The 13,467-nt window shown below is 41.6% G+C and overlaps 1 protein-coding gene across 1 annotated transcript in view; it reads right to left on the bottom strand.

The window, feature by feature from the left end:
- Positions 1 to 179: 179 nt before the first annotated feature.
- The window catches only part of LOC111959248 (uncharacterized), a 43,505-nt gene continuing 30,217 nt past the window's right edge, over positions 180 to 13,467 (bottom strand). Inside the window, exons 3-6 of the mRNA XM_023980727.1 lie at positions 13,408 to 13,464; positions 12,273 to 12,365; positions 11,633 to 11,818; positions 180 to 879 (exon numbers count right to left, since the gene is read on the bottom strand). Coding sequence (XP_023836495.1) covers positions 751 to 879; positions 11,633 to 11,818; positions 12,273 to 12,365; positions 13,408 to 13,464 — 465 coding nt within the window. The 3' untranslated portion in view covers positions 180 to 750. The remainder of the gene's footprint in view (positions 880 to 11,632; positions 11,819 to 12,272; positions 12,366 to 13,407; positions 13,465 to 13,467) is intronic.

The following is a 13,467-nucleotide window of genomic DNA, read 5'->3' as shown; positions in this document are numbered from 1 at the left end:
TATTGCTGTATCTTCTTCAAATCTGATCTTAAATCAGCTGACATGGAATAAAAATACAAACACATACATCCACGTGCATGTGACAGCTTTTCCAATGTTCAAAATACGATGATTTGCTGTGTTGCTACATAGTGCATCCTTGTTGATAATCGTACATCCTTGACACAATCACAAGTGTGCATGTTGTAGTGAATCATTTACTAAAATGGCATTGAATGTTGAAAACACTCGATATACAGTAATGTTCGGGTAAGGAAAAATGATAAAAATTCAAAAACAATATACTTGCGGTACAGTAGGGCATTTTTCGAAACAGTCTTTAAACGATTGGATTGAGTTATCTTGATCTCAAGATAAACACCCTCAGTATTTCATATCGTATTCGCCAATTGCTTTGCAAAAAGGACTTTATTGCCTGCTTAATTGATCACCGTCCCCCGAAAAAGGGCTTTATTTAACCTTTTCTTCAGGAGGAAAAGTCGTAACCATGAGGGGATTACTGCATCAAAAGTGAAAAAATTACTCATAACACTCTTTTCGATGTTTGTCATGAAGTAGTTCCACCCAGTTCTGTCTCTGTGCCAAACTGAGTGGCCTCTATGACGTTGTGTGTGAATGGAATTCGCTGGGTGACGACGACCGAGAAACACTAGCCGGTCCTTCTAGTGGGAAGAAACTTGAAGCTTGTTAACCACCAGCCTCCTCCATGACCCCCGTGGTGAAAAGTTGCAGCCGGTGTTTGATTACACACTAGCTTGCAGTCCTCTGCTGCTTGAGCATATCGTAGACATCGTCCACTTTGCTTAGTCTCTCGAAGAACGGGATGAGATCTAGTAGCTCTGTGTCAGCCATGTCGTCAAACCAGGATGCTACAGGGACCTGAGTGTGTGGAGAGGTGAAGTCATAAACAAAGTCAGGTTTAGACATCATGACACAAATCTATGTGAACCAGTGATTTAGTTATATCGAATACCCTTTATTTACATTTAGTAATGGTATATGCGGAAATTAAACTAGATCATAAATTAAAAAGTTGACCTATTCTTAAGAATGTAAAAATCCACATTATTATGAATAGGTCATAGAGGAATATATTGAAAATACATTTTTATTGACGTTAGACAATCCACGAAAGCACTACATCCCCACCAGAAAGTATGGGTCGAGAGGGTGCATGCTGTTCGGTTCATTTACACCCATTTCTCCATTGGAGCAAATTCTTTACCTATATAAGCACCAAAATGACATAACTATGGAAGCCACAGACATTATTTTGGTGCAGAGAGAAGATAAGTTATATACAGACATGCATTCGCACACAATCGCTAGCACACGCAGTCTACACACACATACATTGTAATATTGTTGTATGGTGTTATTATACATTTTGTATTGTAGATATGTTGTGGTGTAATAATGTTATATGATGTACTGTTTTATGTGTGATGTATGTGCCCTAATGTGTTTGGACCCCAGGACGAGTAGCTGTTGCCTTGGCAGCAGCTAATGGGGATCCCTAATAAATACAAATGCATGGTGCACCAGGGTAAAAACAACAATATTCAGAATTACTGCTTGCTGGACAATCCAAGTTCAATCCATGTGCCAGCCTGATCTCATAGACTAGACCTAACCTTAACTCTAACCTATAGTCTGGCTAATATTAGGCACCTAGCTAACATTAACATTAGCCTCCAAGCTAACGTTAGCAACAACAAATTGGAATTCGTAACATATCATACGAATTGTAATTTCTAACAGATCATGTGAAATGGATGATGGACATCCACAAATTAATACATACCATATGAAACATAACATATCATACTAAATGGAGTGTCTCAGATTTACTTAGAGAATAATACAAACTGCTATGAGATCAGGTTACAGCAGCATACAGTCAAAAGAAAATTAAATGCTAACTTGGTTAACTACTTGATTAAATGAGTCTGTTGTCAACAAATTAACTGTTTTAGACTTTTTATATTTTAACAAAGCAAGATAAATCAACATTACTGGGTGAATTAAGATTTTTTTGGGGGGGATGAACGCTTACAGACATTTAAATGGTCTGTTGAAGTCAAGGTGTTAAGAACAGGATTCAGAGTATAATGGTTAGAGTTCCCACCTGTGGATCAGAACATTGTAGGTTTGCCTCTTGGAGGAGATATTTTGACCATTCTTTCGTTAAATATGTTTGAGAGCACCCTCCCGACACATGCACACTTATTTAAATGTATTAGGTACCTCTTAARAAGAGCCTTTGGATTCGTGGAGAGGCAAGCAAGTGGCACTTGCTGTGTGTGTACTACTGCGTGTGTACTACTACTATGGTGTGTACTACTGCGTGCATCTTGCTAGAACGAAGGATAGACCAGGGCCTGTATCCACAAAACCTCTCAGAAAAGATCCCAGGAACCCTATTAAAACGAGTTTTAAGACAACAACAAAAAACTCTCAGCTCAGAGAAGGTTTTAGGACGATGTTAAGACACTGCTCAGACAAACTYTGAGCCAGGAGTMAAATTAACTCATKAAAGTTTCTCMGCTGGTAATCACGACAGTTTGAGGTACCTCAAAGGAAAGATAGTGATGRCGCTCATTGACCTGTTGCAAATGACGGGGAATAACCAATCACGATGAGGCTTTGCCAGCTGTGAAATGTATAGCATGCTTCAGACAACCACGGTGAATTTGACTGTACAGTACATCAAATGTTGCAATGGTAAAACRTTTTAAATCATTTTCGCCTGACACGATCACTTTGCCTATTCCTTATTCTTGCTTAATATGTTGTCACACATAATCCTTTTTTTTTTACACCAATTCCGATAGTTTGAATAATGTCATAGGCATTTTGCACTGAATCATACATTACAATGGTTTAAAAGTGGGATTTTGATATATTGCCTTTATGTCCACACACTCGTCTGTCACGCCCTTTACCTTAGACGCTTTGCCTGTTTGATGGTTCGTCGGAGCTCAGTGCGCATGTTGCCTGTAATCCATGGCTTCTGGTTGGGGTATGTACGTACGGTCACTGTGGGTATGATGTCATTGATGCACTTATTGATGAAGCCAATGACTGATGTGGTGCACTCCTCAATGCCATCGGAAGAATCCCAGAACATTTTCCAGTCTGTGCTAGCAAAACAATCCTGTAGCTTAGCATCTGCTTTATCTCACAATTTTTTTTTATTGACCGAGGCACTGCTGCTTCCTGCTTTAATTTTTGTTTGTAAGCAGGAATCAGGAGGATAGAATTATGGTCAGATTTGCCAAATGGAGGGCGAGGGAAAACTTTGTACGCGTCTCTGTGTGTGGAGTGAAGGTGGTCTAGAGTTTTTTTCCCTCTGGTTGCACATTTAACATGCTGATAGAAATTTGGTCGAACAGATTTAAGTTTCCCCGCATTAAAGTCCCCGGCCACTAGGAGCGCCGCCTCTGGATGAGCGTTTTCCTGTTTGCTTACAGCAGAGATTACAGCTCATTGCTGGCTCTAAGGCCGCACTCATCGGTCTGCGGTGGTATGTAGACAGCTATGAAAAATACAGATGAAAACTCTCTAAGTAGATAGTGTGGTCTACAGCTTATAATGATATACTCAACCTCAGCTGAGCAAAACCTTGAGAATTCCTGGGCAGAATACAGCTCATTGCTGGCACTAAGACCGCACTCATCGGTCTGCGGTGGTATGTAGACAGCTACGAAAAATACATATGAAAACTCTCTAAGTAGATAGTGTAGTCTAAAGCTTATAATGATATACTCAACCTCAGGTGAGCAAAACCTCGAGACGTCCTTAGATATCATGCACCAGCTGTTGTTTACAAATATACATAGTCCGCCGCCCGTTGTCTTACCAGACGCCGCTGGTCTATCCTGCCGATACATCGTATTACCAGCCAGCTGTTGATAATGTTGTTGTTCAGCCACGACTCTAAGACATTACCATTTTTAATGTTCCGTTGGTAGTTTAATCTTCCTTGTAGGTCGTCAATTTTATTTTCCAATGAATGSATGTTAGCTAGTAGAACGGAAGCAGTGGGGGTTTATTCGAWCRCCTAAGAATTCTCARAAGGCAGCMGAACTCTCTTCATGCAAAAGACGGGGATTTGGGCCTGTTCCCGGGAAAGCAGTATGTCCTTCACGTTGGGCTCGTCGGACTTGTTAAAGGAAAAAAAAGCTTCTGCCAGTTCGTGGTCCCGTGTGGCTCAGTTGGTAGAGCATGGCGCTTGCAACGCCAGGGTTGTGGGTTCAATTCCCACGGGGGGACCAGGATGAATATGTATGAACTTTCCAATTTGTAAGTCGCTCTGGATAAGAGCGTCTGCTAAATGACTTAAATGTAATGTAAATGTCGTGGTGAGTAATCGCTGTTCTGATGTCCAGGAGTTATTTTCGGTCATAAGAGACGGTATCAGCAACAAACAACGCAAAAAAACTAACAAAACACACAGTTGGTTAAGAGCACGTAAAACGTCAGCCATCTTCTCCGGCGCCATGCCGTACCAGGTGGTGATACAGCCCGACAGGATGCTCTCAATGGTGCATCTGTAGAAGTTTGTGAGGGTCTTAGGGGCCAAGCCAAATTTCTTCAGCCTCCTGAGGTTGCCACACTGACTGTGTGGATGGACAATTTCAGATTGTCATTGATGTGCACGCCRAGAAACTTKAAGCTTTTCACCCTCCACTGCTCTCTCTGCTGTCTCCTGAAGTCCACAATCAGTTCYTTCATTTTGTTGACATTGAGGGAGAGGTTACCCTTGTTTGGCTCCTGTGTTGAGGATCAGCGTAACGGAGGTGTTGTTGCCTACCTTCGCCACCTGAGGTCGGCCCATCAGGAAGTCCAGGCCCCACTTGCACAGGGTGTGGTTCAGAGTCAGGGCCCCGAGTTTAGTGATAAACTTGAAGGTCACTATGGTGTTTGAGGCTGAGCTGTTGGCGATGAACAGCATTTTATCATAGGTATTTCTCTGGTCTAGAATGGATAAGGTAATGTGCAGTGCGATGGAAATTGCGTTATCCATGGACCTAGCCTCTCAAAGTACTTCATGATGACAGAAGTGAGTGCTACRGGGAAATAGCCATTTAGTTCAATTACCTTTCTTGGGGATAGGAACAACAGTGGACATCTTGAAGCAGGTGGGGATAACAGAATGGGWTAGGGAAAGATTGAATATGTACGAAGACACTCCAGCCAGCTGGTCTGTACGCGGCTTGGGATGCTGTCTGAGCCGCCAGCCTTGCAAGGGTTAACACACTTAATATGTCTTACTCACGTCGGCCACAGAGAACGACGCGGGTGGTGGCCCACGCCGGCAGCACTTAATGCGGGCAAAGAAGGTGTTTAGCTTGTCCAGGAGCAAGGCGTTGGTGTCCGTGACGTGGCTGGTTTTCATTTTATAATCCATGATTGTCTGGAGTCCCTGCCATATACCTCTCATGTCTGAGACGTTGAATTGCAACTCCACTTTGTCTCTGTACTGAAGTKTGCCTGTTTGATTGCCTTATGGAGAGCATAGATAGACTGTTTATACTCGTCCATGTTCCCAGTCACCTTTCCATGGTTAAACGCGGTGGTATGCGCTTTCAGCAAAAGCTGCCATCTATCCATGTTTTTTTGTTTGGATATGTTCTAATTGTCACAGGGGGAACAACATCCTCTACGCACTCCCTGATGAACTCCATTACTGAGTCAGTGTATACGCCAATGCTCTTCTCAGAGGCAAAACGGAACATATCCCAGTCTGCGTGWTCAAAACAATCTTGAAGCATAGATTCCGATTGGTCAGACCAACGTTGAACAGTCCTTACCACAGGTACTTCCTGTTTAAGTGTCTGCCTATAGGATRGGAGRAGCAGAATGGAGGAGGGATCTGATTTTACGAAGGGAGGGCCTTGAAGCTATACCGGAAGGGGGAGGAGCAATGGTCRAGAGTTCTTGATGAGTTAGTAGAGCTGGAGATGTGTTGATAAAACTTCCGTAACGTTTTCCTCAGAATTGCTTTATGAAAGTCCCCAGCTACAATAMATGCAGCTTCAGGATATGCGGTTTCCAGTTTGCACAAAGTCCAGTGCAGTTCCTTGAGAGCCGTAGCGGCGTCGGCTTGAGGGCTGTTGAACGGCTGTGACGATGACCAAAGAGAATTCTCTCGGTAGGTAATGCAGACGGCATTTGATGGTGAGGTATTCCAAATCGGGAGAACAAAATGACTTGAGTTCCTGTACATAACCACAATCACACCTTGAATAGTTAATCATGAAACATACACTTCTGCCTTTCTTTTTCCTGGAGAGTTCTTTCTTCCTGTCCAAGTGATGTACGAACAAACCCGTACCTCAATCAATGAAACACATGTCTAAGCGTTGCAATAAATGGGACAGGGATGGAATGATTAAATGCTAGCAATTATTGTCAGATTAGACAGAATATAGATTTACCACATTTAAACATGTGAAAGCAACAGCAAACATTTCAAAAAGAGAACAAAGYACTCTCCACTGGCGAGAATTTGGAGTGCGCAAGTGGAAAGAAAAGCCTTTGGTGCGTCTTCGCCACAGTAATAATTAATTTTAACAACAAACACCAAATGCAAGTTTCATAAGTAAATGACTAATTCCAAGCAATTTTGACATACCAAAATACCATTAGGCCTATGCTAGCAATTGTTGCTTGATGCCCAATTGCTGGTGAGCTTGCAAAGTAAGCAGTTAAAATTCTTGATCGCCACATAATTCCTCCCTCCCTACAATTTGACTTTTGTGCTGCACGTGATCGTATAGCTGTATAGCTGTACAGCAATTCAGCAATATGTTCAGTAGCTCACCCGACCTGTGTTGATTGACAGTTTGATGGTCCATTCAGAGGGTTGAGTGTTKGTTTCGCTAGCCAATCTGTTGTACGTTTTTTGAAAGGGCGATGCTGCGTGGGGAGAATCTCAACTGCACACTCCTCGTGTCCTCTCACCTTCTTTGAGAGGGAGGAGAAAGCCAGAAGTCCCACCCACCCAACTACTGCTCTCCCTCTCCCACAGCCTATTGAGTGACTCCATTACACCGCTTTCGATTGATTATTCATTGCCAWTAGTATTTATCTATTTATCCTGCTACTGGTAACTATTACTCCTGTTTACATGTATATATTACCATTAGTATAGTRCCATAAGTATTTATATATTTCTACTACCAGTCATGTTTTATGTATGAAACGCCCCTCAACCACTCCAGTATCCCTGCACATTTAATAAGGTACTGGCATTGACCTGTATACACAGTACTTGCATTTCCGTGATTCTAACCCACCTCACTTGTGGTTTTTATTTTAATTAAATGTTTTATTATCCTTCTACACTGACTCTGACGCTCTTCGGATGTGGCATCRCTTGCGTGATCACACTCTCCGTAGCCAATGTGAGCAAGTGTCTTTAAAACAGGTCAACATTCACAAGGTCGCGGGGCCAGACGGATTACCAAGACATTTGCAACCTCTTCCTGACCGAGTCTGTAATACCTACATGTTTCAAGCAGACCACCATAGTCCCTGTGCCCAAGAACACCAAGGTAACCTGCCTAAATGACTACTGTCCCATAGCACTCACATCGGTAACCATGAAATGCTTTGAAAGGCTGGTCATAGCTCACATCAACACCATCATCATGGAAACCCCAGACCYACTCCAATTCGCTTAACGCCCCAACAGATTCACAGATGATGCAATCTCAATCGCACTCCACACTGCCCTTTCCCACCTGGACAAAAATAACACCCAAGTGGGAATGCTGTTCATTGACTACAGCTCAGCGTTCAACAACATAGTGCCCACAAAGCTCATCACTAAGCTAAGGTCCCTGGGACTATACACCGCCCTCTGCAACTGTGTGGACAAGCACGACTCCAACACCATCATTAGGTTTGCTGACGACACAACAACGATGAGACAGCCTATARGGAGAAARTCAGAGACCTGGCAGTGTGGTGCCAGGACAACAACCTCTCCCTCAATGTGAGCAAGACAAAGGAGATGATCGTGGACTACAGGTAAAGGAGGGCTGAACAGGCCCCCATTAACATCGRCSGGGCTGCAGTGGAGCAGGTCGAGAGTTTCAAGTTCCTTTGTGTCCACATCACCAACAAACTATCATGGTCCAAACACACCAAGACAGTCGTGAAGAGAGCACCACAACACATTTTACCCCCTCAGGAGACTTGATTTGGCATGGGTCCCCAGATCCTCAAAAGGTTCTACAGCTGCACCATCGAGAGCATCCTGACCGGTTGCATCACCACCTGGTATGGCAACTTCTTGGCATCCGACGGTAAGGCTCTAAAGAGGGTAGTGCATACGGCCCAGTACATCACTGGGGCCAAGCTTCCTGCCATCCAGGACCTATATACTAGGCGGTGTCAGAGACACCAATCACCTAAGTCATAGACTGTTCTCTCTGCTACTGCACGGCAAGCGGTACCGGAGCGCCAAGTCTAGGTCCAAAAGGCTCCTTAACAGCTTCTACCCCCAAGCCATAAGACTGCTGAACAATTAATCAAATGGCCACCTGGATTCTCTACCGGTACCCCCAGTATATAGCCTCGTTATTGTTATTTTATTTTTTACTTTAGCTTATTTAGTTAATCTTTTCTTAACTCTATTTCTTGAACTACATTGTACATCTACAACTACATTGTACATTGTTGGTTAAGGGCTTTTAAGTAAGCATTTCACGGTAAGGTCTACACCTGTTGTATTCGGTGCATGTGACATACAATTTGATTAGATTWGATTATTCTATTTAAATGAATCTTGCGAAGCAAACGTCCCATTCTAAATCGTATTATTATTATTATTATGGACGCTACTCCTCCTAGACTGTTTCAGCTAGAAACATAATTCAAACTTTAAAATGTGCATATTGATCTGGAATRGTGTGCTTGTACACACATTTTGATACTGTAACTTTTATACTTTTTAAACTATAGTGAACAAAAATATAAACAACATGTAAAGTGTTGGTCCCATTTTTCATGATCTGAAGTAAAAGCTCCCAAAAAATTTCCTAAAAGCTTATTTCTCTCAAATTTTGTTTTACATCCCTGTTAGTGAGCATTTATCCGTTGCCAAGAAGCTGATTAAACAGCATAATCATTACACAGGTGYACCTTGTGCTGCCACAGATGTCTCAAGTTTTGAGTGAGCTTGCAATTGGCATGCTGACTGCAGGAATATCAAATAGAGATGTTGCAAGAGAATTATGTTCATTTCTCTACCATAAGCCACCTCCAAAGTCATTTTAGAGAATTTGTCAGTACATCCAACTGTAGTTACTAAACACAGCCACTGAACCACACACCTACTTAGCAAAACTACTGACCATTACTGACCACAACCACAAAACTACCGACCACAACTGCTGACCACTACTGACCACAGCTACTAAACACAACCACAACTGCTAAACCACAAGTACTGACCACAACCACAAAACTACTGAACACAACAACATAACTATTGCCCAAAACTAATGAACCACACAACTACTTACTATTTACATTTACATTTAAGTCATTTAGCAGACGCTCTTATCCAGAGCGACTTACAAATTGGAAAGTTCATACATATTCATCCTGGTCCCCCCGTGGGGAATGAACCCACAACCCTGGCGTTGCAAGCGCCATGCTCTACCAACTGAGCCACACGGGACCTTGTGGTCCCACTAAAACTACTGACCACAACTCCTACCACAACTACTGAACCACACATGTACTGTACTTACCAAAACGATCGACCACTTCTAACCACAACCACACAACTACTGACTACAGCCACATAATTACTGACAACAACAACAGACCACACAACTAATGACCACAACCACACAACTACTGACCACAACTAATGACCTAAACAACACAACCACCTACCACAACTACTGAACCACAACTACTGCTCTGGTGTGCACTAGCTCTGGTCCAACTCTGGTCCTAGGCGTTGCTAGCTAGCACTGGTTCGCACTAACTCTGGTCTGCACTATAAATTATAACTACTTAAATGTGCATAAATTAGCATATAATACCTACCAACAATAATTGTAACTCTTGAACTGTTCATGCTAGAAAAACCAAATAAACTTTCACAGGTTCATGCTATCCTAACTTCAAATTCTTTCAAATGTATTAACTAATAACTATATAAATGTGCATTAATTAGCATAATGTAACTCATGAACAGTAACTCTTGTACTGTTCAAGCCAAAGCCAACATTCATAKGTTCAGGCTATTCTAACTTTTCCAACTATAACCAGTCTACTATAACTATAACTATTACTACTGCAGACACTACCACAACTATAACATTTTCCAAAAACATACATACTTAAATCTGCTTTGCTTTAAATAGTAAAGTGAAACTTTTAAAACTTTTACCACAACCACCAAAATATTGGTTAAAGCAAGTCCCATCAATTGTACAATACCATCTAGTTTCTATTATTATTTTATCAATGCATTGTTGGGAAAGAGGTCTCAAGGTAAGAATTTCACTGTACTGTTTTACACCTGTTGTATTCTGTGCACATGGCAAATAAACGTTGAAACTTGTGAGGAGAAAGGACGTGAGGTGTATGCAATTGAGATTTTCCCTCTGTGCCACAAAATGTACATGTACATTTGTAATTTAATAGAAGCTCTAATCCAGAGCAATTTACAGTAGTGACAGGCATTACATTTTATAAGTTTTYGTACTGGTCCCCCGTGGGAATCGAACCCACAACCCTGGCAATGCAAATGCCATGCTCTACYAACTGGGTGATGAAAAGTTGCAAAACCTGGCCAGATAATTTCAAGTCATTAGTCTCAAGTCAAAGTCGGGTCCCAAGTCTTGAGGCTCCAAGTCAAAGTCAAGTCTCAAGTTATTTTATATCAAGTCAAGTCTCAAGCCATCTAATGTGTGACTTGAGTCAGGCTTCGAGTTTAAGTCATATGACTCGAGTTCACAACTCTGGTATCAAGCCATCTAGCTTGCTAATTAAGTAGGTCTGGAGGCAGCAAACATTTTACTAGCTGTGATTTACAACCTGATAGATATATTTATTAGACTACTTACACTGTAAGAAAATATATGTTGATTCAACATCCAGCTGCAATAGTATTACGAGTTTGCTCAACAAAATTCACACAAACTTTTTGTTGTGGGTTTGCTCAACAACGTTTTTGCTTAGTAAACTCACAATCCTATTGCAGCTGGTTGCCGTACAATTGTACGTTGAATCAACAATTTATTTTGTATTGATTTATTGCTGAATTAAATTAATCATGCATTGAATGCATCCATATAATRCTGCCAACCATGCTGGACTATATGTTATAGAATTTTGAGTCAAATAGAAACAATTTGTAAAACCTCTAATAAAGTACATTCGAAGCATAAACTACACATTTTATATTTTGKGACGATACTATGACTATCTGTTTGTTTCGTTTCTGTAAAATAGTTAAGAGTGTCAGTTTCTCTTAAACACCTCTGTTACAACGGCAACTTTCTGAGTGAACCTGCAGTGCAGTTTCTCATTTATCTGCAGTTGATTGAATAGAGGGCTTAGTATAGTATACTGGTAGAAAGAAGTATGAATGACATACAGCATTATCAGAGTGGAAGATGTAGGAGGCTGGAGAGTTGTCCACAATGATGACCTTGTTGAGGTCCCTGCCCAGACGACTCAGGTCTTTCACATAATTTCCTTGGTGGAAAACGCAGGACTCCCGGAAGAGACGGTGTTGGAAGGCACCCCATTTATCCAGCAGGTCGGAGACGGGATCGGCATACTGGCACAAAATGAAAAAACACACAACATTGTCACTGATGGTAGTTCACAGAAAGCTGTGTGTGTGTGATGCATATGTAAATGTAAATTAAGTTATTGTGTATGAATAAGATATTAGAATGGCAGGGCAAAGTTTCGAAGAATTGTAAATAAAACATGTCAAACACGTGTCACATTCTTAAAAGGAACGTTCAGTATTTTAGATGCCCCCATCACTTCCATTGATTGTTAGATAGCATGGACTTAAGTTAGCTTACATTTGTAGTGGCTGTTTAAAGAAAACAGAACCATGGATTACAGTTTCTCCTTGCCCATAGACTACTTTCAGGATGAGGAACCATCTAACATTTAACTTGTTAAATCCTGAATTTCTCTTTAAGCCTTAGTAGTTGACTTAGATCCTTTCAACCTTTAATGTAGTTATGTCAGTCAGCATTCAGTGAACAGGATCTCACCTTGGATAAACTCGCAGTGAACAGAACACATTCAAACAACTCCCCCATTCTTCTGAGATACTCATCCACATGGGGTCGCTTCAACACATACACCTGAAGTAATAGAAAACACAAGACATGGGGAAACACTTCCGATTATTTACAAAAAGTTGACTGTATTTTTTCTTTGCTCAAGACGTTAATGCTTTGAACTACTTTTTGAATAGAGGATCTTAAATAATTTTTTGGAGCAATAGTTGTGCCTACGCCCTCTCATCTGTGACTTTTGGCTGCACCTTGCCTTGCTTGTCCAGGTTTACTGCTATGAGGTGCCAGATGATATTGAGGTTAATGGGTTGGGACATAAAAATGAGACGTTGAAAGAGACTGAAAGAGAGGTTAACACCTCTGACAGCATATCAGACTTCATAAATGGCAGATGACCCTACATTTCCACGTGGAATGGTCAAATCAGGTGTAGCCTATTATCTGTGTATGGAAGGATATGCCTGTCAATATATCACTTTTATTCCAGTTCTGCTCGATTCCTCGAAAGAGCATGACGCTATCGGCCTTGTTCCTGAACCAAGTCATCCCGAATAGGCTCTCCCTGCTTAAACAAGCCTATCCTAGATTACTTGAAACAGACCCAGGCCTGGGGTATAAAACAGGTGTTTTCTTCTGTCTTCTGGACAAAATTTGCCTTTAAACTAAGCAAAACTGCAATCTCCAATGTGATCTCCAATGGGCTGGGCAGAATCTGTTCCAGGGCCTGAGATTGATGAGCCCGGTGATTTCTGAGAAGCCAGTCAGTACTTCCTTGTTTCGTCAGCCCACAGAAATAGACGCCGGCTGCTGAGACCCGTCAACAGAGAAGGCCAAAGCTCTGTCAGGTTGCTAGCCTAGTGTACTAGCACTATAGCACCGGTGAGTAAACAGTGGTAGGAAAAAGGTAAAAAGAAAAGAAACCACTTTAAACTAATGGTACGCTAATGGCACACTTTCAAAACTGAGGAGATAGCATGGATAACACAAATAATAGATTATAGAATTGTATTTGAGGTCAGGGCAACTTTACTGCTTATTCCATTGTGGTGCTATGAAGGAGAGAACGTGTGACAAAGGCTAAGAATTTAAACTCAAGAGTCGTGCTTACCTGGTGAACTGTTCCATCGATTTCCACTGGAATTATAAAATCAGCGTTGTTCAATGGCTG

This window comes from Salvelinus sp. IW2-2015, linkage group LG36 (genome assembly GCF_002910315.2).
Source record: "Salvelinus sp. IW2-2015 linkage group LG36, ASM291031v2, whole genome shotgun sequence".
NCBI lineage: Eukaryota > Metazoa > Chordata > Actinopteri > Salmoniformes > Salmonidae > Salvelinus > Salvelinus sp. IW2-2015.
This window is presented reverse-complemented; position numbering and strand designations above follow the sequence as displayed.